The sequence below is a fragment of the Heloderma suspectum genome, chromosome 6, assembly GCF_057233095.1.
Source record: "Heloderma suspectum isolate Gila_16-S chromosome 6, 16-S_ref, whole genome shotgun sequence".
NCBI lineage: Eukaryota > Metazoa > Chordata > Lepidosauria > Squamata > Helodermatidae > Heloderma > Heloderma suspectum.
In genome coordinates this window covers 38,598,628-38,623,253 of record NC_139463.1, presented here as the reverse complement: position 1 = coordinate 38,623,253, position 24,626 = coordinate 38,598,628, and the positions used below count along the sequence as shown (strand labels likewise).

Genomic DNA, 24,626 nt, shown 5'->3' with positions numbered 1-24,626 from the left:
TGTCCTTCCCCTGGAGAGAGCCCCCATGCCTCTTGGAAAGCTGCTCTAGACGGCTAGGGGGCCTCCGGAGCAGTATGGTGATGGTCTGAAGGGAAGTTGGAAAAGATTACCTTCCTGCTCCTTTCCTTCACTGGATCCTGGTGCCCTTCACAGTTGGGACTCAACCCAATGAGTTGGATCCAGGTGAACAATAGATAGATAAGTAGATAGATAGATTTCAGTTATGTTTTCTGCATCTGTTTAGCCACCTCTGAAGATTATACTTGACATAAGTTAGAAATTGTAAGACATTGGAGCACAAATAAAGAATGCAGCTTTCTTCGGCACTTTTTCAGGTTCACCTCCTTGTGTTTTGGTCTGAAGGTGAAGGAGGCCACTCCCCTTATTTCTTCTTCTGCCCCGAGTTTTTGCAGCCACTGCTTTAAGCTCAAATATATTGATATTTGGGGGCCCTGCCCCCTTTGCCTTTGGCTCCACCCACCACTGGAATGCAGTCCCCGGGAGATTCCCTGAAATTTAATTTGGCCCTTGGGTTGAAAGAATTGTATTATTATTATTATTATTATTATTATTATTATTATTATTATTTCTATACCACCCCATAGTCGAAGCTCTCTGGCCACTTTACAACAATTCATAAAAATACGACAGCAATACAAAATACTACATAATAAAAACAGACTAAAATTTTAATACAGAAAAATTAAAACAGTGGAAACAGCTAAAAGCAATTTAAATACACAATAAAGTTTTGAAATCCCCCCCTTTAATGTTTAAGGTGGATTCAGGTAACCCATTTTTGTTCGTTTGATAGTGGTGACTAGTGATGTTAAAGAAATCTGCCGCGGACTCAAATGAGGCCGGATTCCAAAGAATCCGGCCTCCAGAATCTGTGGTGGAATGGCTGCACTTACCTCCACGTCTGGAGGATTGTGTGCGGAACGGCACTCAGCTGCTTCCTTAACCAGAGCCGTTCTCCTCCACGCCGATCGCCATTTTTTAAAAAATGGCGATCGGCAGGATGTGCCCATAGACTTATATGCAAAATAGAGCCGTGAATCTTGCGTATAAGTCTATGTGTCCATAGGCTTATATGCAAGATTCATGGCTCTATTTTGCATACAAGTCTAAGGGCACATCCTGTCGATCACCTTAAAAAAAATGGCGATCTGCGCGGAAGAGAACGGCTCCAGGTAAGCGGCCCTCAAGCTGGGCGGCTCCACAGAATCCTTGCAGAGTGGAGCCGCTCCGGAGGATTCCGGGGCGGGGGGAGGAACAGATCGCCTCCCCCCCCGGGTGGATTTTCCACCAGAACCAGACGGTGGGGAATCCATACATCCCTGGTGGTGACTATCTCACCATAACCTGGCAATCCTGAAGCTTTCATCAGACAATGACTTGCCACAATGAGTCTCTGGCTTTCAGATTGTCTGCTGTGTTCTGTCTGCGAAATGCACCATATCATGTAAATCCCATGTCAGATTACCCATTAGAATGAGCATGAGTTCATCTGTTGAAACTGGAGTTCCAGTAGGAATCTGTAATCTTTGCGGAGTTCATGCATTGCAAGAGAAGGTTGTACGTACTTTACACATCTGCAATTATTCGTCTCGTGCCTGTAGTTAACAGCACATGGTGGTTTGTCTTCCTCCCCCTTCTTTATATTTTGAAGCAGCTCCCTTGTAGGGGGGGCCTTCCTTCTTTTGAACAGCTTGACCCCTTTTTCCTAGCACATGTGAAACAGTGATAGTGAAACGTAGGGATGTTGGAGAAATCTGCAACAGACTGAAATGAGTTTGGATTTCTGTGAACCCGACCTGTGGATTTTGCAGTGGATAAGCTTTTTCCAAGTTGAGCAGATTCCATGGACTTGCAGACCGTTTTTTTTTTAACTTTTGGAGGGGATTTGGGTAAATTCGCACTTGCACTACTGCATGTTAGCACCAATCTGCCCTTGTGCAAATGGAACAGAATTCTCTTACATCTGTAAAAAAAAACATATTCCATCAATAAGCGGATGACAGAGCGAAAGGTGCTTGATGACGCGCAAAGCGGAGATGGAAAGAATATTCCGAAATCCGTACATCCCTGGTCCAACTCTCTGCATGGTGGGGAAGGGTTGAGATTGCCCCCCACCCTGGCTTGCCCTTCATGTGTTGGGCTTGACAGTATGGAGCTGCCTTCAGTGAGTCGGGCTGTTGGTCTGCATAGCTCAGTATTGTCTTCCCTGTCTAGCAGAGGCTCTCCATAGCCTCAGGCTGAGGTCTTTGACAGCCCTGCTACCTTAGCTTGAGATACCAGACATTGAAGCTGGGACATTTGGCTCGCAAAACATGAACTCTGCCAGTGACTTTTGGCTCTTCCCCAGCAGCTCAGGTCCCAACTGTGCTGTGTGGGAGACTGAAGACCCAACCCTTGCCTGGCCTTCGTAGGATGCTGGCCTTTTTACGTTTGATTGCAACCTGCCTGTGTGCATCTCGATGTATGTAGATCTCAGTAGAACGCTCTGTGCAACGTGATTTTTTGGCAGGAGGGAAATCATTCGAATGAAGTCTTATGTACAATAGGCTCTCTCTGTAGTTGTGATCTCGAGCATGTGAGGGGAAGGGTGGGATAGGGATGTCTGGATGAGCCATTGCCACTGCACATAGAGCTGGCCTAGGGCAGCTGTCCCCGGCTTGGTATCCTCTAGATCAGGGTGTTGAACCTTTTTCAGCCTGAGGGCCAAATTCCATTTTGGAGAAGCTCTCAGGGGCCTCATTCCAGTGGTAGGCAAAAGGGACGGGGGCAAAAATGCCAAAAATACCAGCATGTTTTAGCTTAAAGCTCTTGACTGCCAAAAACTAATCCTTATGAGAGGCATTTCAACCTTTTAGAATGGGGAAAAAATTCAAAATGCCTTACGAGAGGCATTCTTTATGCGAATAATAAAAGGCATTCTAAATAATAATGTAAGGCATTCAAAATAATAATTCAAAATGCCTTATGAGAGGCATTCAAAATAAGAGACATTCAAAATAATAAGAGGCATTCTTCATGTGAATAATGAGAGGCATTGAAAATAATTCAAAAAGCCTTACGAGAGGCATTCAGTGTTTCAGAATGGGGTAAAAACTGGCACAAAAACTGGGAAACTGCCACATGATGGTCTGGGGAAAGGGTGTGGGGCCAAGGGAAGGGGTGTGGCCATCTGGGGAACCCTGGAAGGCTAGATTTGGTCCCCAAGCTTGAGGTTCTGAACTCCTGCTCTCAATATTTTGGTCTACAACTCCCATCAGTCCCAGCCAGCATGGCTAATGGTCAAGGGTGATGAGAGTTCTAGTGCAAAACACCTGGAGGGCACCATGTTGGGGAAGGCTGATGTAGGGCTCCTGTAAGCACTTCATGGAAACTCTTTGCACACCCCCACGTGGCCACCTATGCCTGTGGAGTTTGAGTTACTCTGCTCACTGACGCTGCTGGAAGAGGTCAATTAGGTCTTCTGCAAGAATGGGGCTGTTCTTTAGCTGTGCCCCAGACAGTGCCAGTTTGAAGCTGTGTTCACAAAATTGGTTAGGGGTTGCAAACCTTGGGGTCCCTCAGATCAGCTGAGACTTTCCTCTTGTGTATGAATGGTGCTCTTCTGGTTACATAAGGAATGACACTCACCTTGGGACACTGGAATCGGAAAGAACAATGTGTCCCCTGGAGCTGGTTGCACTGTTTCCTGAGAAGGGTGCCGTCCGGTTTCTTCTGGCTGGGGTGGGGCACTTCTCAACCTGGTAACAGTCCCTTCTAACTGATGCACCAATGTAGTTTTTCATATAACAAAGCAGTTAATGATTTTAAGTTTACTGATTGCATTTTTAGTAATGCAGATTAACTGTGTTCTTGGAGCTGAACCTTATTCCCCGATCAACGGGATTTAAAGATGTACAGATGAGATTTTTTTTTAACGTGGCCAGGTGAAATATTGATTCTTCGGTCACTCAGTTTTTCCATTTATACATTGTTGAAGAGCTAGTGGGATGGTAGGTGACTGGTGCTGTGTAGCCTTGGAATAAATGTAAATTGATATCCTGGGTTAAATTGTTTTAAATTTTGTGTATGTTTTAACCCATATTGTAAGACGCCTTGAGTCTTTTACTGAGAAAGGCATCAAATAATGAGTAACAATCCCTGGCAAAGCATGTGAATGCTTTGAGCTTCAAACTGCCACTAGGTGGAATGTTATTCCCAGATTCTGCACTGTTCACACATTACATTTTTGTTTAGCGTATCCCTAACGATGTAACTTTCATGAAAGAAACAATTGCACTCATCACGGAGCCAGGATTGGTTGCAGCTCCTTGTTGATAGGGATGGGGGAGAAATTAATTAGTTTGCATTTTGATGCGAACTTACATGCTTTTGCACTTTCAAACTAATCTGTGAACCTGAACTCAGTCATCTTTCTAAATTCACACTTCTCTGAACTCTGCAATGGAATTCTGCAATTAAAAGATGTCTACAAAAACACGTATATTTGGGGAAAGTCCACACAGAAACAGATTCATGCAAATGTTCAAAGTGTATTATGTTAGGAAAAGTGCTTGCAACAGAATGTGCATATTAGGCAAAATGGTGTACAGAATTATGTACAAAAATGCACACAATAGGAGAAATATGCACAAAAATGTGTACACATTTTCGTGCATACAGTTTTTTAAAAAGTTCAGGATGAGCCAAATTTAAGGTTGGGAAAATGAGAGAAGCCAATAGATCCATCCATTCCAACTTGTTCAGTGGACACTTCATGGCAAAACTGGCTGTGCTTCCTTGTAATGCAGGCATTTCTAGTCAGTGTTGAAATGTATAACGTTGCCTTATTCAGGCCTGGAAAATTAGGTCCATTTAGCCTATTGTCTACTCATAGCTGCGCTCCAGGGGAATATGGATAGGGGCATTCTCCAGCTCTGCGGCTTTCAGTCTGTAAGTGGGGATGTTGGAGAGGGTTTGTGGCAGACCCTGGGACCTTTCACACCAAAGCCATCTGCTCTGACACTGCGTTGTAGGCTCCTGCCCTATCCTTGCTGTAGGTTTCTATTTCCCAGTTCGGGCAGTCGTTTGAGATTTCATAGCCATGGTTGGTTATATCCTGGCTTGTTTTCCTGGTTTATTAACCAACATTAAGCCAGAACTGAGAGCCAGTGTGATGTAGTGGCTAGAGTGTTGACAAGGAGTCGGGAGATCCAGGTTCTAGTCCCCACTCAGCTACGGAAGCTCACTGGGTGACTTTGGGCCAGTCACAGACCCTCAGCCCAATCTACCTCACAGGGTTGTTGTGAGGATAAAATGGAGGAGGAGGATTATGTACGCCGCCTTGAGTTCCTTAAGGAGGAAAAAAGGCGGGATATAAATGTAATAAATAAATAAGAACTCCCCAGTTCAGACATGATGGGGAAATCTGGGTTAAGACAAGCCGAGATCTTCATGCTGAAAAAAGGTGGAGGGGAAGGGCGTCACCCCCGACGCTTGTTCCTGGCTTCATAAAAAATGGTTTATGAAGCCTCAAATGGTCATCTGAGTCAGGCTGCTGATGCGTAGTTCTGTGCTATTTAAAACTTTGTGTGATTTTGCACTGGCAGAAGATTTAATTGTGTAGAAAAAAGAAGAAAAAAGGTTAGGTTCTTTTACATAAGCAGCAGCTTTTCGGTAAAGCCGCACATCCGCTTTTTGCTTACCAAGTACAATAAAAGACCTCAGCAGTGGTGAGCAAGCAACACTGTCATGGATGAATCGCCTGAGGCTGGACTGCCGGGAAGGGGGAAAGGAGGACGAAGAACTGCTCCCCCCTGCAATCCCTCCCACAGATGGTCCTTGTCTTGTACGGGATGCTGCACTTCCTTTTACAAACAAAAATGGGTGAATGGTGAATGTTTTCATACTTCTGGCGTGACTTTTTATCAAAAATGGTGACCGTTGGGCAGTGAGTCCTGATGATATAGTTTCAGGGAGGAGGGGCTGTATGTTGTGCATCAAGAGCTCAACTTTTTGAGCACATGATCTAAGGATAGTATGAGGATTGCTTTGTGAAAGGGGACTCTGTTTCCTTCTTTGCAGGAATGGCTGGGAGCCTGGCCACACTACTCCATGATGGTGTCATGAATCCTGCTGAAGGTAATGCTATTTGGGTTTGAATGGTCCAGGACAGGGGTCCCCAACCTTTTTTTGGCCAGTGGGCACATTTAGAATGTTGAGAATATTGTGGGTGTTCTCACAAAATGGCTGCCATGGTGGGTGGCTTGCCTGTTCCTAAAATGGCTGCCGTGGTGGGTGGCTTGCCTGTTCCTAAAATGGCTGCCATGGTGGGTGGCTTGCCTGTTCCTAAAATGGCTGCCGTGGTGGGTGGCTTGCCTGTTCCTAAAATGGCTGCCATGGTGGGAATGGCCAGACACACGCACGCACGCACACAAAATTATTCCCCAAAAGGCAAACTGGCAAGAATATAAGAAAAGTAACGTGCCCAAGAAACGAACGCTAATATGGAAGTGGGTTCTGAGCTCGAAAACGCAAAACCGCTCTTATGAACCCAAATAAAGATGGTGCTGGAGGGTGGCACTTTGGTTTGCAGCATGGCAACTTCCTGGTTAAATGTTTTTAATTAAAAAAAACACACCTTAAGAATTGAAATAAAAATCAGGAGGGGCAGGGAGCCTGGCAGGCACCAAGAGAGATCTCTGTGGGCACATTGGTGACACCTATAATAATCATAAGAACATAAGAAGAGCCATGCTGGATCAGACCAAGGGTCCATCTAGTCCAGCTGTCTGTTCACACAGTGGCCAACCAGCTGTCGACCAGGAACCCACAAGCAGGGCATGAGTGCAGCAGCACCCTCCCGCCCATGTTCCCCAGCAACCGGTGTACATAGGCTCACTGCCTCTGACACTGGAGGCAGCACATAGCTATCAGGATTAGTAGCCATTGATAGCCCTCTCCTACAGGAGAGGGCTATCAATGTCCAACCCCCTTTTAAAGCCATCCAAATTGGTGGCCATCACTACATCCCGTGGTAGTGAATTCCATAGTTTAATTCTGTGCTGTGGGGAAGTCTTTCCTTTTGTCTGTCCTGAACCTCCCACCAATCAGCTTCATAGGATGACCCCGGGGTCTAGTATTTTAAGAGGGGGGGGAAAATGTCTCTCTATCCACATTCTCCACCCCATGCAGAATTTTGTACACCTCTCTCATGTCTCCCCTTACCCTGCTTTTTTCCAAGCTGAACAATCCCAGCTGCTGCAACCTTCTCTCATGGGAGAGATGCTCAAGTGAGCGTGATCATTTTAGTTGCCCCTTTTCTGCCCTTTTTCCAGCTCTACAATGTCTTTTCTTAGCTGTGGTGACCAGAAATGTACACAGTATTTTTGCATAGCCCTTTCTGAGAGTTCTCGAAGCACTTTGCTCTGTGCTAACTTGACAATTTTTACAGAGCCTGTAAAGTAGGCTGTTATTGTCCACATAGAGCCGATGGGGGAACATAGGAAGCGTCCTTTATGCTGATTCAGACTGTTGATCCATCTAGCTCAGTATTATCTACACCAGGGCGGGGAACCTCTTTCAGCTCAAGGGCTGAATTCAGTTTTGGAGAAACCCTTGGGTGCCGCAGCTGAAGGCATAGGGGCATGGCCCTCTGCGGAAACCTGGAGGCCTGGATTGGGACCCCAGGAGACCCAGATTGGGTGCAGATCTCCAGGCCTGAGGTTCGGCACCCTTGGCTTACTTGGCCACACAGCAGCTCTGCAGGGTGCCAGGCAGGGGGTCTTTCCCAGCCTATGCAGAGATGCTGGCGATTGAATCTGGGACCCTCTCAGTGGAAGCTGGTGGCGCCAATTTTGGTGGGGCTGCAAATCCAGTCTGGGTTTCAGTCAGAACTAGCCAAAACTCTGAATGAGCTATCTGAAGTGCTGAACCTATTTTGAGGATAGGGTTCAGCACCCTGGATAGCTCCTTTAGAATTCTGGCTGGTTCTGACTGAAACCCAGAATGGATGCACAGCCCCACTGAAATCAGAGTCACCAGCCGCCACTGGACCTTCCACATGCAAAACCTGTGCCATAGTGCTGTACCATGGAGCTGTGATATGGTAGCACAGATCATGAGAGACTAATGGCCTGCTGAAGTCTGCCTGCCTTTGCAGGGTGATGAGGGTTCCTACGTGCCAAATGGAGTTTTGCCTTGTTTAAAATGGCGTCAGTCCTGTTAAGCTTCGTTCCATTACAGCATGTGGCAATCATGATGGTACATTAGTAGGGCTACAACATTTAATTGATCTGTTAGGTGAATTGATTGGAATGTTGTCCCCAACAACTGGGAAACAGGATTTTTAAAAATATGTTTTGATAACTAGTGCTTAGTGCTTACTATCTGCAGTTTTTCTCTCATAAGAGACATTCTCTGTTCTCTCATGCATAATGCCTCTTCTACGATGCTTGCTGTGACATGTGTGCATCATCTGAAAATATGTTTCTTGTTTCAGAAATACCATTTACCTATCTGGGAATTTAATGGATTGATCCATTTAATTGCCTAAAAAACACCCAAGAAAGTTTGATTAAAACTTCTTTAATCATGCTTCAGCCCCTATAATTGAGCAATGCAGTTTGCCATGTACTTGATGAGAACTGCAAATGCTCCCAAGTGAGCAGGCAAGAGATAAATTGCCCTGAACCTCCTCCCTTTTCCTCAGTCTTCCTGGCTGTCTCCCCCCCCCCCCAATTGCCTTTGTGGAATTGGTACACTCTACCAAAATGTGTTATTTGGATCTAATTTGGCTTTTTTGTTGTTACTGTTCTGTTTCCCTGCTCTGTGTTCCACCCTGGCTTGGGACACACCCATCGTCTGTGACCGCCTGCCACTCCCATGCTGGAACCCAGTGGTGAAACAGCGCATGCAGATGTACAACTCTCCATACAAGACTGTCTTGGAGTGCATCAGGACGGTGCGGCGGACTGAAGGCTTGGGGGCGTTCTACCGGAGTTATACCACCCAACTCACCATGAACATCCCTTTCCAGGCCATCCACTTCATCACCTACGAGTTCATGCAGGAACAGATCAACCCCCGGCGGCAATACAACCCCCGCACGCACATTGTTTCGGGTGCCGTGGCTGGGGCAGTGGCAGCAGCCGCCACAACTCCTCTGGATGTCTGCAAGACCCTCCTCAACACTCAAGAGAACATGGTCTTAAGTTCAGTGAACATTAGCGGGCACCTCTCTGGAATGGCCAATGCCTTTAGGACGGTGTACCAACTCGGGGGCATTGCTGGGTATTTTAAGGGGGTCCAGGCACGCGTGATATACCAGATGCCTTCGACTGCCATTGCCTGGTCTGTGTACGAATTCTTCAAGTATGTACTTACAAAGCGCGAGCTGGAGAAGGGAACTCCGTGCTGACAGCTCTGGGACTGCAGCCGTGGCCAACAAGCTCTGAGACATCTGTGTGTCTCTCTGTGTGTATGTGTGTGCATAAATTTTCTGTTGGATTTACAACTGGGTTTTCTGTGTGTGTGTGTGTGTGTGTGTGTGTGTGTGTGTGTGTTGACATGCTGGAGGCATTCATTGCCCTCCCTCCTACCGCTTTTTGCAAATTGTTTAAGGACTTTTACTTTAAACAAGTATTTATGGTTTGTTTGTTTTTCCTATGGAGTTGATAACTGTGATAGGAATTCTTAGACAAGGTTGTACTTGTTTCTTCACTGGAATCGCAGAGTGAGCTTACCTGGGTTTTGTTTTTATTTTGCATGGGGGAGTGGGGGAGAGAAGAATCCAATTCTAGTGGATTGGATTTCCCTCTCCTTGAAAATATAAAAGGTGTGACACCTTTTTTAGCTGAACAAAGTTTTATATTGAGAGAAATTGTGTGATTATAAATAGATGGATAATGTTTATCCTTTATTTTTCTATATAGGTGGATTGGGCAGGTTTTAAAAGACTTATAGCTAGGTGTGTGTCTGTGTGTTTTAAAGGGTTGAACTTTTTTTAGTTGTGAAAAACATCATTATTCTTCCTAAACCAGAATGACTATAATCATAGCTTCTTTCCCAGTGTCATATGGACTTCCAGACAAACGTCATCTAGTGCTACCAGTAGGAAGGCATTGTGCAGCTATTCCATCTTTTTCTCTCCCCCCCACCCCCAATTCTATGAATGAAGCAGGACAATGGTGTGAGAAAAAGCCTCGTCTGGCAGCACCCATAGAGGCAGAGAAGCCATTGTGTGTGTGTTTTTCTTTTCCCCAAAGTGCTTAGTAGCTCTTTGACTATCCAGCCTGAAGATAACTTCAAGGAACTTAAGGCTCTGAAATATGAGATTCTGCCTTACATGAGTCTTTTTCCTTTTAGTATGTCAAGATCAGTGGCCGTTTTTGGTAATATCAACCAGATTTTCACTGCTACCAAATACCTTAATGCTCTGAGCATATTTTAGCAAACACTTAAAACTTCTAAAGGTACTTAAAAGCAACAACACGCAGGCAGATAAACTGCATCTCAGTTTCTGTATATGGTTTGTGGCATTTTAACTTATTCCTGCTTCTCACTAGGCCCCCAGTCCTGCGCCTGACTTGCAGATATATGCAGGTCTGTTGCACTAATGTAATTAGTGCCTGCTTGTGTGCGTGCAGGAATGGGGCATCAAGTTTACATTTCCATAAAATAAATCGCCTTGAATTGCTTTTATTAAAAGAAAAGAAGGGAAAAAAAAAAGACTGACAAGGGAAGGCAGCTGTTCGTTGTGCTGCAGCGATGAAGCCTTGGAACCAAAAAGCCTTAGCGGAGGAGAATGTAAAGTTAAACGTCTCTCCAAAGCCAAATATGTATATGTATGTGTGTGTGTGAGCATGTATTCTCAGTTATCCGTCCTGTACAAATGAAGGTGTGTAGAATAGTTTCAGCACTTGTGATAGATTTGTGTGCATGCCGCTGTGAAATCCTGCGAATTCTGTGGTGTCCACAGAAATGTTTTGCTCGTCCAAAGAGTACAGTTTGCAAATTGGGGGTGCTGCTGGAGGTTCCCATGGTCTTCTTTTGCTCGCTGTAATCCATTTTCTGGAAAACGTAAAATTTTAAAATGTTTTTTAAAAGTGCCTTGGGACTAAGCTGAATAATGTATGATGGAAAATTGGAAATGGGTTGTCTCTTTTTGGGCTCATATGCTTATACACTTGCAAATCGTAGATTTAAAGAAAGGAGCCTACAGCTCTTTTGTAGTAGTCCTAATATGCTTGCTCTAGAGGCAGTTTGTGGCCCTCCAGATGTTTTCACCTACAGCTCCCATCAGCCCTCATCATTGGCTGTGGAGGCAAAGACTGATGGGAGTTGTAAGCCAAAATCTCCAGAGGGCCACAAGTCAACCACCCTTGCTCTAGAGTAAGTGTATTAGGACTACTACAAGGGAGTGTATGAATTGGTCGTAGCGGGTTGCCTCAGCACAGCCTTTCCCAGCTTGGTGCCCTTCAAATGTTTTTGGATTTCAGTTCCCATCAGCTGCAGCCTGTGTGGCTAATGGTCACGATTTTTTTGAGCCGTTGTTCAAAACGTCTGGAGGGCTCCCTGTTAGGGAAGGCTGCCTTAGCATTTGAAAAATGAAAGTTGAACCTAATGGCTTTAATTATAAATGCTGCCATTAATCGCTTAAAGTGCTTCCAGGCATCTACCGCCAGTGATGGAAGATGAAATGGGAAGGAACTTTTTGGCTGGTTATGGGGGTTTGGATCTACCATTGCGGGTTTTCACTGTGGTCGCTACTTGTGCTGAACCCCATTTTTTCCCTAGTATATTTGCAGTGGAATTACAGATTATACCTCACACATGCTGCTTCTTGAAACATCATCCCATGTTCCCTCATTTCACCCCACCCATCCTGCCCCAATTCATAGGGTCTATAACTACGGGATGTTGGAGAAATCCGCAATGGATTCAAATGAGTTTGGATTTCTATGAACCCAACTTGTGTGTGTATTCCCCAGCAGACTGGCTTTTTCCAAGTCGTGCAGATTCCTCAGACCTGAGGACCGGTTTTTAACTTTTGGGATTTGCGCAAATTTGCCATTCTGCTAATGCGCATTACAGCTACTGCGCATGTGCATGAGTGGAATGAAATTCTTGTACATCCCTAAAAACAATCCGATTCTGTCAGTGAGCTGACAACGGAACAAAAGATGTTTGACAATCCATGAAACACAGACAGAATGGATTTAACCAACCAAAACCCTTACATCCCTATCTCATACCGCGTGTGATGTCATGATGTACCCTTTCCCCACTCCACACATCATTGACTGCTGCTGCATGCTACACAATGACATCATGACATAGGGGAAGTGATCTTCCATGTTATGGGTGATCAGGGGAGTAATTAACATAAGGGTGCAGTGTTTGGAGTTGGGCATAACTCAAGAGATCTGCCCTTGGACTTAGAAAAGTGCTACTGTTGCTGGGGAAAACCCCCATATCTGGTATTGCCCCTTCCCTTGATAAGGCCATATAATTGGGCCAGTTAGCTGATGCTTTGGCATCCATTTAAAAGAGTTCTCATTTTTTAAAAACGTCATATTGAGGGATAATCAGTCTGAAAAATGGCTTCCTTACCTGAAAACTGTTTGCCATTTAATTGGCAACCACACACACACTATCAGGCAGCTTTTACAAACAACTTCCCGTGGCTTGTATTTTTCGTTAAAAGACTTGCATAGCTTATTTCCACCCTGTGTGCGTGTGCATGCACTTATTTATCTGGAGCAGACTTCTCTGAGTTGGGAGCCTCCAGATGTGTTGGACCGCATCTCCCACAAATGATGGCAGTTGTAATCCCAACGCATCTGGAGGGCCCTAGCTTGTGGGATGGCTGGTCTGGAGTACACTGGCTGGTCTGGAGTGGGATGGCTGGTCTGGAGCAAAGAGAAGATTCTGTTCCTGACAGTCCAGTGGGATTGTAGAGGCACCCACTTGAATTCAACATAATGCCTCGTGATTCTCCACTGTAGCATATTGGATGATGCATCTCTTGGTTCCTAGCTTTCTCAGATGTGGAACAGAAGGGTAGCATGTTGCCAAGCTTACACTAAAACGGAAACTTGTCGGACAGTACTTCTCAATGAATGATTTTTGAGAAACTGAAGGATTGAAGGCACTGCTGAGACCCGTGGTCGGATGAGTTCCACTGCAGTTTCTTCCATGCTGGCTTTCATGTAATGTTGCCTTCCTAACTGCAGGTGCTGATCATGTGGCTATAAATGCAGGCTACTGGACACAGGCAAACCACTCTAATAGTCCTACAGTTCCCCTGGCCTTGAAATAGGCTGTTGAATAGCTTCATATCATTGAGGAATAATCCTTTCTGTTTCCTTTTGAAGCATATGAGAGCCAAAGGTGTGTTGGCTAAAAGCAAATGGTGCTCTGACTTAAAATTGCATAATTTGGCTGGGGAAACAAAATTATTGTAGAGCAAGTGAATATGTATATGTATGTATCATGACTAGCTGCCTGTTCAAGTCAAAATAGAGATGGAGTTGCAAAGCCAATAAGATTGCTTTTCAATCTTATTTCTTTTCTTTTTTTAGACCAAACATCTTTAGCACTGTACTGATAGTATTTGCAGCCTTTGAAAGGTGGTGGTGGTGATGGGACGTTTGTGCTTCAGCTTCATATGAACAAGAGACATGGTTTGTCACTTCAAATCTACCTTGGTCTTGAAGACTAAATTGCAGGCAGTTGCTATACAAAATATTATTTGTCAAACATGCAAAAATGTCCCTGCACATAGAAAAGCCAGCATGTCAGAGAGAAAGCTGGGTTCCCTGACAACCTAGCTTTCTTTGTGCAGGGAAGCTTTTGAATGGAGTAATGTTTGATCGGTAAACTCCCACCTGCACTCTGAAGTGTGTAGAACCCAGACACAGGTGGACCGCTGGTGAGAAATAGACCTTGAATGCTAGAATACTCAGGACCAGAGCAGGGGTGCATTCAGGATCACGCCTAGCTGAATTTTTGCCTTGTTTCCCGCTTTGAACAGGAGAACAACCACCCTGCCTGCTTTTTATTACAAATTACTTTTAAACTTCTGCTTTCAAAAGCAGCTTGCTGGGAAGAGGGTGTTCAGATAGGTCTCTGACAGGCACAAGCCCAAATTTGCCTTGAATGCACCATGCATGGAACTAGATGTGAGCCGCCCAGAGATCTTCGGCTATTGGGCGGTATAGAAATGAAATAAATAAAATAAAAATAGATGCATAATTGTTTGGACTGAAGTCCAAGTTTCTTTGTTCAGCTCAAGAGTTGCTTCACCCAAGATATTGGCAGATAGCCATTAGTCTTCCACTACAGCTACATGCTGCAAGGGTCTGCAGCCAATCTGTAGCATGTTACCTATGCCATATCGCTGCACGTTTTCAATATCCTTGGCATCTACAAAACCCTGTAATGCAGTAATGTATGGAGCAGCCCTCCAATCTAGTTGGGAAACAGTCTCTGGGAAGAAAAAATTCTGTTTGGAGTAAGCCAATCGGGGATCCAAGCCCAGTAGTATATTTGATTGCTACAGTGTTCCAAAATGTATGCAGGAGATGACAGAAGTTGCTATGGGATGGAGAGTTCATGCTTCATGTTTCTTGTACCAATGACTGTGAGTGCAATCAGGAACCAAAAGCAACCAACATAACTGACCCACTGCAAAGCCTTGTTGGCTAGTATTTCTTAGGTCAAGCGATGTGTGGCTATGGGCAGACCTGTATCTTTAAACACAGCTCTTCCCCAACTGTGTAAAATTAGATGTGTGGTTTTAAAATGCAAAAGGGGTGTGTGTGTGTGTGTGTGTGTGTGTGTTACAGCACTACACCCCCACCTGCTGCTTTCCACCTTTATATGACCCCCACCCGGCAGTTTGACTGTTAAGATCACTTTCCCTAGCCGGGCTCTCATCCTATAAGTGAGCCTGTTGGAAAGAGAAGGATGTGAGGGTTGGTGGTGGATAGGGTGTGGAAATGGCAGGAAATAGAAATGTGCCTCCTTTTAATGCTTTAAATCTCACCCACCGCTTCATGTATGACCTTCATTTAAACACAGGTATAAGAACATAAGCCCTGCTGGATCAGACCAAAGGCCTATCTAGTCCAGTATTCTGTTCCTGCAGTGGCCAACTGGACTCCTATAGGAAGCCCACGAGCTGGGCATAAGTGCAAGATCACCTTCCCACTCATGTCCCCCAACAACTGTTACTGAGAGGCATGCTGCCTCTGAGATGGAAGATAATCTATAGTTGTCATGACTAGGAGCGCTTGATAGCCTTACCCTCCATGAGGAGGCTATGCCAGTTTGGGTGTAGTTCGAACCCAACAATGGAACCTTTGATATAGTTCTTGCTTAGAGCAACCTGAATTGAAATTTCTGTCTCCCTTGTACCTGTTTGAAAATGTTCATCTGCTAGTAAACGAGATGTGAATCTGGGATGTCACCATAAATATTAGGTTGGTTTCCCTGTAGCTTGTACATGAAGCATTGGCAGGGGATTCTGACAGTCCTAGGTGGCATATCCCAGGTTAACTCTGCTAAGTGTAGTGCTCATCTTTTAAAATAAAAATAAACCCTGCTGAATACACACTTAACACACACTTAACACTGGGTGGCTGATCTCAAGCACGTCCTCTAGAGCAGCCTTCCCTAATCTGATGCCCTCCAGATGTTTAGGACTTTCAACTCCCATCAGTCCCAGCCAGCATGGCTAATAGTCAAGAATGTTGGGAGTAGTAGTACAAAACATCTGGAGGACACCAGGTTTGGGAAGGCTGCCCCTAAGCAGGGGTAGGGCAATTTGTGGCCCTCTAGATGTTGTGGCCTACAACTCCCATCATCCCTCACCTTTGGCTGTGCTGGCTAGGGCTGATGGGAGTCGGAGGTTGAAATATCTGGAAGGTCACAAGTTGACCACTCCTGCTGTAAAGCCATGTTAAGTTCAATTGTGTGTCGGCCTAGAACTCTCGGCTGAGAAATGAAAATATCTAGCAGCTACAATGTTGTGCTGAAAGGTCTTTAAAAGTAAAATAAAACTTAAAACTTTGTATATGTGGAAATGCACACATTGCTGCTTTGTATGCTACAAACGCACTTTTTTTTTTAAAAGTGAATTTTTAAGTTTGTATTTGCTGTTCTAAAATTGCCTTTTTATGAATTTACCTATGTCGACTTTTAAAAAGAATGTTTGTACATATATGAAAACATGTATATTTAACAGGACAGAGAATTGTGTTTCAGAAATGCTGCTACAGTTAAACACTGGAGCTCAAGAAATAAAAGTATTTGATTTGTTTGCCAGATTCCTGAGGGTGCTCATTTGTTGTTGGTGCTGTTACTATTATTAGAGGTGGAGTCGAGTGGTAAAAGTATAGCTGGGAAGATGCATTTAAGTTGGCTGTGGGGTAGTAGTTCATCTCATCTAGAGATGTAAAATTTCCTGAAATGTTGAGGTCATGGAAAAATACTTTATTTTTCCGTTTTTTGTGTGTGTGGAAAAATTGGAAATTTTGGAAAAATTGAAAAATAAGCAATGCTCTTTTTTTTTAAGCGGTCTTTACAGATCTAAAGTCACTTTGTTGCTTTAAGACAGACTTCCCCAACCTGGTGCCCTCCAGATATTTTGGACTTCAGCTCCCATTAGCCTCAGGCAGCATGGCCAATAGTCAGGAATGCTGGACACTGTAGTCCAAAACATCCAGAGGGCATGAGGTTGGGAAGGGCTGCTTTAGGAACATCAAGTAGCCTTTCTGTTCCTAAAGTTATTTTATGTATGACTTTGTTTGCTCATAAAATTATCATTATATTTTAAAACTCTTAAAAGCAAACTCAGTAAATTTGTAATCATTGTCTGAATAGATAGAACTACATTAATTAAATGACTGCTACAGCATCAGAAATGCAGGACTCTCTAGAACAAAACCCAAGCTGTCAAGAATGTGCATTTACTTTCAGGAGTGCACAGTGGTGACTCTACTCACATGTGGGAAACTGAGCCTGAATGCCTATCAGTAAAATATACTTTAGATAATTTTTTCTAAAGAAGGAAAGACAGAACTAATTATGCTGGGAATCTTACAGAGAGGATTAAAAAAAACCATGGCTTTATTATTTCAGACATTTGACATTTTACATCTCTAGTCTTTCTATAAAAGTGTTCTTAGTTTTTCAAAACAATTTTTTTGGGGGGAGTAAAGGCTGGGTAACAATATATAAATAGTTTGTCTTAAATTCTAAAAGAAAATATTTCATAATCCAAAGGTGCTCAGTTTTTTGGGGAAAAAACAAAAATGGTCCTTGGACAATATCCGGGGAAAAACAGTTCCCCCCCCCAAATGTTTCTGTCCCCCCCCCCAATGTTTCCATTTTTTTTCTGGGCCTTCACATCTCTAATTTCATCATATATTTTATTTTATTACATTTTATCCCACCCTTCCTCCAGACAGCTCAAGGCAGTACGTGGTTCTTTCTCCATTATTTCACAGTCCAGTTGACTTCTGTATGAGGAGGGGTCATTGTCACCTTGTCCTTTGCCTCAGGCAGCAAAACGTCTCGGACCATCCCAGTAGGCCTTTGTCTTTGAAAAGGCCCAAAGGCTCTCCGTGTTGGGGTTCAGGTGGGATATTTTAAAATATCTAAAATACTCCGAAAGCCTGACAGAATGAAAAACGGTTTTGGCCAACACCCAATCAGAAGCAAAATTGTCACAAGGTGAGCCTCTCTTGGTAGGGTGCTCTATAGATGGGGAGGCACCACGAAAATCCCTTTGTGGTTGACCCCGATTCACCTTTAATAAGGACATAACACTGTGAATAAGGACAGAACAAAGAGAAGGTGGCGTGAAACTAATGTTGCACAGAATTTGGTTTGGTACAAACCTTTGGTACATTATTTTTCGAAAGCAAGTTTCCAGCCCCTAAGACTTGTGAAATAGATTTGGAAGTGTGTGGGTGATGCTGGCACAATCATGGAAATTTGGAATCAGAAGGCAGGATTTCTGGTTATAAGGGGCTGTGGAGGGGGCAGTTTCAGGGCTGCACATGGCTCTTTTCCAAAATTCAAACACGCGCACACGGCTGGTGTTGTGTTGACTGTTTCTTCTTGCATTCTGCCAAAAGGTGGCGGGGTACAATCATTCTTGTCATTTTTGTAGTTCCCTATGATCTGAAGCCGAAGACTTTGCCTTAATCAGAATGCAAAGTCAATGCTGACTCTGTTGACATGTATCTTTAACAAAACTTGATATATATACTTTTAAAATAAATAAAAAGTCTGTCTACATGTTGCAGTTTTGACCTTTGCCTCCTTAAACAGTAACATCCTTAACTAGGGAGCAGTGTTCTTTAAAAAAAACCAACTTGGACAGAATAAAAAGAGTCCTGTAGGGACTTAAAACTTAACAGATCTATTATGGCTTAAGCTTTTGTGAGTCAGAACTCATGTCATGTGCATGAAGTGGGCAGCTAAGTGGATATGGTGCATGTGTGCATGCCCTGGAGCATTGTGGGAAATTAAAATGGCAGCTAAACTCAATTGCCTGACATCGCTGCAAGTGCTGTGGACACCACTGATGCTAAGCCTGGTAGGGCCCACCGATGGAGGAGGCAGCCCATCAAAAAGCACCTTACCCGCGTCTCCCTTGTCCACATACATACATGCACACACTCCCCCATAGGTACAGCATGGAAAAATAATTGCAAACACCCCTTTTTTCTTCTCTCTCTTCTTGAAATACACACATGCATGTACATCTACTTGGCTGACCACTTGATCAGGCTTCAATATATCACAAGACTCAATGTGTTTTTAATTTTTTTTAAAAAAAAAAACCTTGACTAACTGAAGTCCATTCATTTCAATGGGTCTACTCTATGTAGGACTTATGTTGGATTTTACCCCAGCTTGGGAAAGGCTGCGACACATCACTCACTATTTATTCATAGTATTTATATACCTCTTTTCAACAAAAAGTTATCAAAGCAGTTTACGTAGTAAGGGTGGTGTACATACGGGAGGGATGTTTTTATTGTACTTTGCCATGGGCGCCTGGTGGGTGGAGGGTGTGGTTTATAAATCTGATAAATAAACACATATCAAAGTTATTTACAGTCTTTTACCCTTGAACAAAGAAACAGACTCCTTCCTCTTAACGCCTGATTGCCTGCACAAGTTCTGGCAGTCTTCATATAGCATATAGTTAAACTACGACATTTGCTGTCACAAGATATGGTGATTGCCACTATCAAATACAAGCATTAAAAAACTGAGCCAGTTTGGTGTAACAGCTATAGCTTCAGTCTTTCCAGATACTGAATCCACCTTCAGTCCTATTCTGCGACATGGGAACACAGTTACTTGGGAACTAGCGGTCAACCTTGCTAGTATGACATTTTGAAATTCGTTGGGTTGGATCCAGACTTATTTGTTACATTTCTATCCTGCCTTTTCTCCAAGGAGTCCAAGGCAGTGTACATGATCCTCCTCCTCTCCATTTTAACCTCACAACAACCCTGTGAGGTAGGTTAGGCTGAGAGTCAGTGACTAGCCTAAAGTCACCCAGTGAGCTTCTTGGCTGAGTGGGGACTAGAACCCAGGTCCCCCACATCTCAGTCAACACTCTAATCACATGACTAACTTAATGTTATTGTGGGTTACATTAAGACCTGTTACTTACAAAGGGTCTACTCTAAGCACGACTAAGTATGGATCCAGCCCTGTATGTTTTAGTATTTGGGGGGGCAAGATGTGCTATGGGCAATTGTTCCTGGACTCTTCTTTTCCAAACTGCAGGTAGGGATATGCACAATAAAGGCTCCTTACACATAGAAATCCAACATGTCAAGGACAAGGGTTCAGCCTAGTCTTCTCCCTGACATACTTATTCTGATCTCTGTGGGTATGCAGTGTATGTGACGAGTCCTTTCTGACTGCCTTTTTTTCTTAGATCCTACACCCCTGTATTATCTAGTTCACAGAGTCAACAGAATCATGCAGTAAACTTCCCAGGGTCTGTGCCATTTCTAGCTGCAGGGGTAGGGGAGGATTGCATGTTTGAATCCTTCCCCATTGGGGGAGAGGGTCTCCCTGTGCTTCCAAAGCTAACCTGTCAGAAAAAAAGAGGTTTTGGCTAGTCTTCCCTGACCTCCTAGTTTTCTATGTGCAGGGAAAGGGTTTTTTGTGGGGGGGGGTTGGTGAGGGAGCATTCAAACACACAACTTCCTTACCCCTACCTACAGGGATACAGCCGGAAAAGCTCTACCACTGACTGTAAAAAAAAGAAACGAAAAAAGAACATGGTAGATCATGTGAGTAATTGCTTGAAGCGCTCTAAAGGCACTTTGCTTTTGCTAGCCAATTTCTTCCTTAATTCTTAAGTAGGCTTTTGGCTCTGGCTAACCTCTTCGTAGTGTGTTTATAGTGATTCCAAGAGTACACACTGGGGATGCTGCATGCGAAAATCTCCTGTTGATTCAGATTTGTATGTATAAAGATTACGGGTAAGCTGTAACAAAGAACATATAAATGAGCAGACCACGTTAACTCTCCTGGTGTATACAAATACAATAGCGTTGCCTTTTCCTTCCTGCATTGTACTTTGAAAGGGAAGCTGTGTGAGAGTGGAATGCAGCAATTTTCTTACTGGATTGGATTAATGTCTCATAAAACCATACTTCCCCTATACAAATCTATGGTGCAACCACACTTGGAATACCGCGTACGGTTCTGGTCACCACACCTAAAAGAAGATACTGTAGAGCTGGAAACAGTGCAGAAAAAGGGCAACTAAAATGACCAAGGTGCTGGAGCAGCTCCCCTGTGAGAGAAGATGGAATGGTTTAGCTTGGAAAAGAGTAGGGTCAGGGGAGACATGAGAGAGGACTATGAAATTATGCATGGGGTGGAGATAGGCAGACATTTTTCTCCCTCTCTCAAAATACTAGAACCCGGAGTCATCCTATGAAGCTGATTGGTGGGAGATTCAGGACAGATACAAGGAAGTCTTTCTTCACACAGTGCATAGTTATACTATGGAATTCGGTACCACAGGATGTAGTGATGGCCACCAATTTGGATGGCTTCAAAAGGGGGTTAGACAAATTCCTGGAGGAAAAGGCTACCAATGGCTACTACTCTTGATGGCTATGTGCTACCTCCAGTACCAGAGGCAGTGAGCCTGTGTGCACCATTTGCTGGGGAACATGGGTGGGAGGGTGCTGTCACGCTCATGTTCTGCTTGTGGGTTCCTGGTCGACAGCTGGTTGGCTACTGTGTGGACAGAATGGTGGACTACATGGACCCTTGGTCTGATCCAGCAGGGCTCTCCTAAAAGCTCTCTTCAGAAGAACCCCTCATGCACTAAGTGAGGGGTGGCACTGCACAGACTAGCCCCACCCCTGGGACAGTGCACCCTGACTTGCCCCATGCCTTGGTGCCCACATAGGTATCTGTAGCATGAAAGCCTAATGTTTGCACTGTATGTGGGGTGGGCCAAATTGGCACATGCGGTATTGGAGGCGGGGCTAGTTGGCACAGCCTGGCTCATGCCTTGTTTCAGTGTGTAAGCCAGGCATAGGGAAAGTGTGGCCTGCCAGACGTTGTTGGACCACAACTCCCATAATCCCTCGCCATTAGCTGTGCTGGCTAGGACTGATGGAAGCTGCAGTCAAACCACATCTGGAGGGCCACGCATTTGCCATCCCTGGCTTTAGTTCTTCTGAAGGGGACTAAAGTTGCAGACCCATTTTGTGAAAGGTTGGCCCTTTCCTTCCAACTGCTCCTACGTATGAGCCCACATCCCTTGTGACAGGTGTGGCGAATGCAAACCATAGTCCGAGTGTATAGTGATTTGGAATGAGAGTTTGAAACCCAAACAAACCCTTCAGATTTTAAATAGCTTTCCAAAATGTAAAGAGCTTCCCTTCAGTATATAGCAATTCCAGAATCCCACATCCCTTTCAATGTAACAGCCTAACACCTTCGTTCTCCATATTGAGCTGAGCCCTGCTCTGAGCCTTGTCCGAACACCATGGCGATATGATCGTCCTGCAATGTTGCTCTACGTGGCAGGCTGCACCAGTTCCCCTCCTGCTTTGCACAGCCATTTTGTCCCTTGCATCTCACGCTGTACTACCACTCGGTCTCGTCTAGGTCCAATTCTGCTTGCAGCATCTGACTTCCGGATTGGCTCAATACACCTCAAAAGCAGCCTTCGCCAACCTGGTTTCCTCCAGATGGTTGGGACTTCAACTCTGATCAGCCCCAGCCAGAATGACCAATGGGTCAGGAATTCTGGGAGATGCAGTCCAAAACATCTGGAGGTCACCAGTTTGGGGAAGCTAGCAGCCAGGGCCAGAGCCACACCACAGCAGGGCCTTGGGCAGGGCTCTGCTACTGGGTGCCAGGGATCCCAAGGCCTCCCGCTGAGTAATGAGGCAACTGAGACTCCTTGCTGTGCAATCCATAAACTCTTCATCCAGCTAACAGCATCTCTTCACCTCTGAAGCGACTACAAAAGCTAAGAGCTGTCCTCTAGGCCTAGTTAGCAACATAAACCTTTGGTAAGAAAGCTACTGAAGGCAGGGCAGTTGCCGTTCAACTCAAATGGACGGGGTTCCCGCCATGCTCGGCTGGCTCTTTCTGGTCTCCTTCCTTCAAGGAGGTCCCTCCCGGGCCAACTTCTGATGGACAGCCGATCGGGTGGAACACTTCCCACCTCCTCTCAGCTCTGCCCGCTCAACTCTGTGGTGGGCTCTGGCATCTGTCAATCCCGATGCTCCCTCCAGGGTTCCCACGAGGATGGTGGTGGTGGAAGAGGGTCTCTGAGCCTGGCCCTCCTCCCCAATAAGCCCCTGGGAAGGTTCTTTGCTGACACCGGGGGAGTCTTGGGGAATTTCCTTCCCCACAGCCTGTCTCTGCTGGGCTCCATCTAGCTCCGTCTCCAAATCTGAATGAGAGTCTGAAAGCAAACCAGAGGGCCTGGGTTCAATCCTGACACTGGCGCCTGAGAAACCTGTGCCGCCCGCCCCCCCAGCTCCTGTCCCTCCCAGCCTGCTTGCATCCACTGTCAAACTTCTGTCCTCCAACATCCTTCCATCACTCACCATTGGTCACTGACCTCACACTGAGTGACTTGGATGGGTTTTCCTGAGCGGACGGCAGTACTTCTGAATGGAAGCTGCACTAGGGTGACCACTTATGAATTGCCCCGAAAGAGGACACACATAACCAAAAAAGAGGCCAGTGGTCTGCATAAAACTTGCATATGCTAATTTATATGTACAGGGGCAAATGTAGAATTAATTACCCTAATTTGAATACAAAGGCAGTCCCATCTCACCATAGTGAGGAAGACTGTGACCAGGTGACCTGTGTGTCTGCCTGTTCGGTCTGCTGTCCAGCTGCTAAGTGTGGATGGACAACAGTTCTTACGGTTCGGCATCTTTAAACTGGGATTGGACAGGGCAACCCTTCAAACATAGGACACATTCAAACAGAGGACTGTCCCCTAGCAGGCCTTCCAATAAAGGCCTGTTCTCTGTAAAAGAGGAGATCTGGCCACCCTAGCTCCCCAGTCCATGACTGCTGCCCTCCAGGTGAGATTATCCCAAATGCAATGCCCAACAGCCCAGAAGTACATTTGGGGTAGCCTAACATGGTGGGAGGCCACCAGTGGTTGGACCCCAGCTCTGGCTCAGCTCCCGTTGAAAAGCATTGTGAGTGCTGGCCACTCAGAAAAACCGTGTCTTGTGGTGTGTCTGTGACTCCCCCCCGCAGAGCACTGATCTTTACTATTTTGCAACAGGAGCCACTTTTAGCTTCAGGCACCATCTCCACAGCCACTTGGGGGGGGTCTTTCCTGGGGCATGGGGGACCGCTCCTCTCTCCCCTCTCCCTGACCAAGTGGCGGCACTGTGCGCTGGGTTTGGCTGGAGGCCTTTTTAGGCCTCTCCTCCCCTATCCATGTCATTTAAGCAAGGTTTTATTAGTCATTCACCAGGCAGGTACGTTTTGCCAGGCTCACTTGTTTTTGGGACTGGAAAAGATGGCTTTCTCATCACTGAGAGAGTGCTCTGCTCCACTCAGTGCTGCAGAATCTCCCTGCGTTGCTCTCTCCATCACCTGCACATTCAATTTCCCCTCCCCTCCAGTGCTTGTACAGTACGCCTCTGCAGCTGGCCAATCACATTGCTCTTTGCCTCTTGTTCTCCTCCCCTATCATGGCTGATGGGCTGATTGCTCCTATGTTCTCCTCCTGCCCTCCCCAGCTACATTACAGGTGACAAGTGGCAGTCTCCTGACGCCCCACCCCTGAAGCCTCCTCCGGTAGCCCAGATCACAGCAGCCGGCCCACCTCCAAGGCAAGCAACAAGGAAAAGCTAGAGCACCCCTGCTAAGTGTGCAGAGAGAGAGAGAGGAGAGAGAGAGAGAAAGAGAGACACTGAGGTTGAATCTACACATAGCAGTTATACTGTTATCACACCGTTATCGTAACTATTGGTACACATGGCACCAATGGGCACCAATAGTTATGATAACAGTATGAGAACGGTATAACTGCTGTGTGTAGATTCAGCCTGAGACTGAGATTGGTGGTGACTAAG

The 24,626-nt window shown here is 45.2% G+C and overlaps 1 protein-coding gene across 1 annotated transcript in view; it reads left to right on the top strand.

Annotated features, from left to right (window-relative positions):
* SLC25A37 (solute carrier family 25 member 37) overlaps nt 1-16,321 on the top strand; it is a 57,576-nt gene extending 41,255 nt beyond the window's left edge. Inside the window, exons 4-5 of the mRNA XM_084803960.1 lie at nt 6,082-6,138; nt 8,895-16,321. Of these exons, the coding sequence (XP_084660086.1) occupies nt 6,082-6,138; nt 8,895-9,415 (578 nt within the window). The 3' untranslated portion in view covers nt 9,416-16,321. The remainder of the gene's footprint in view (nt 1-6,081; nt 6,139-8,894) is intronic.
* The last annotated feature ends 8,305 nt before the right edge of the window (nt 16,322-24,626 follow it).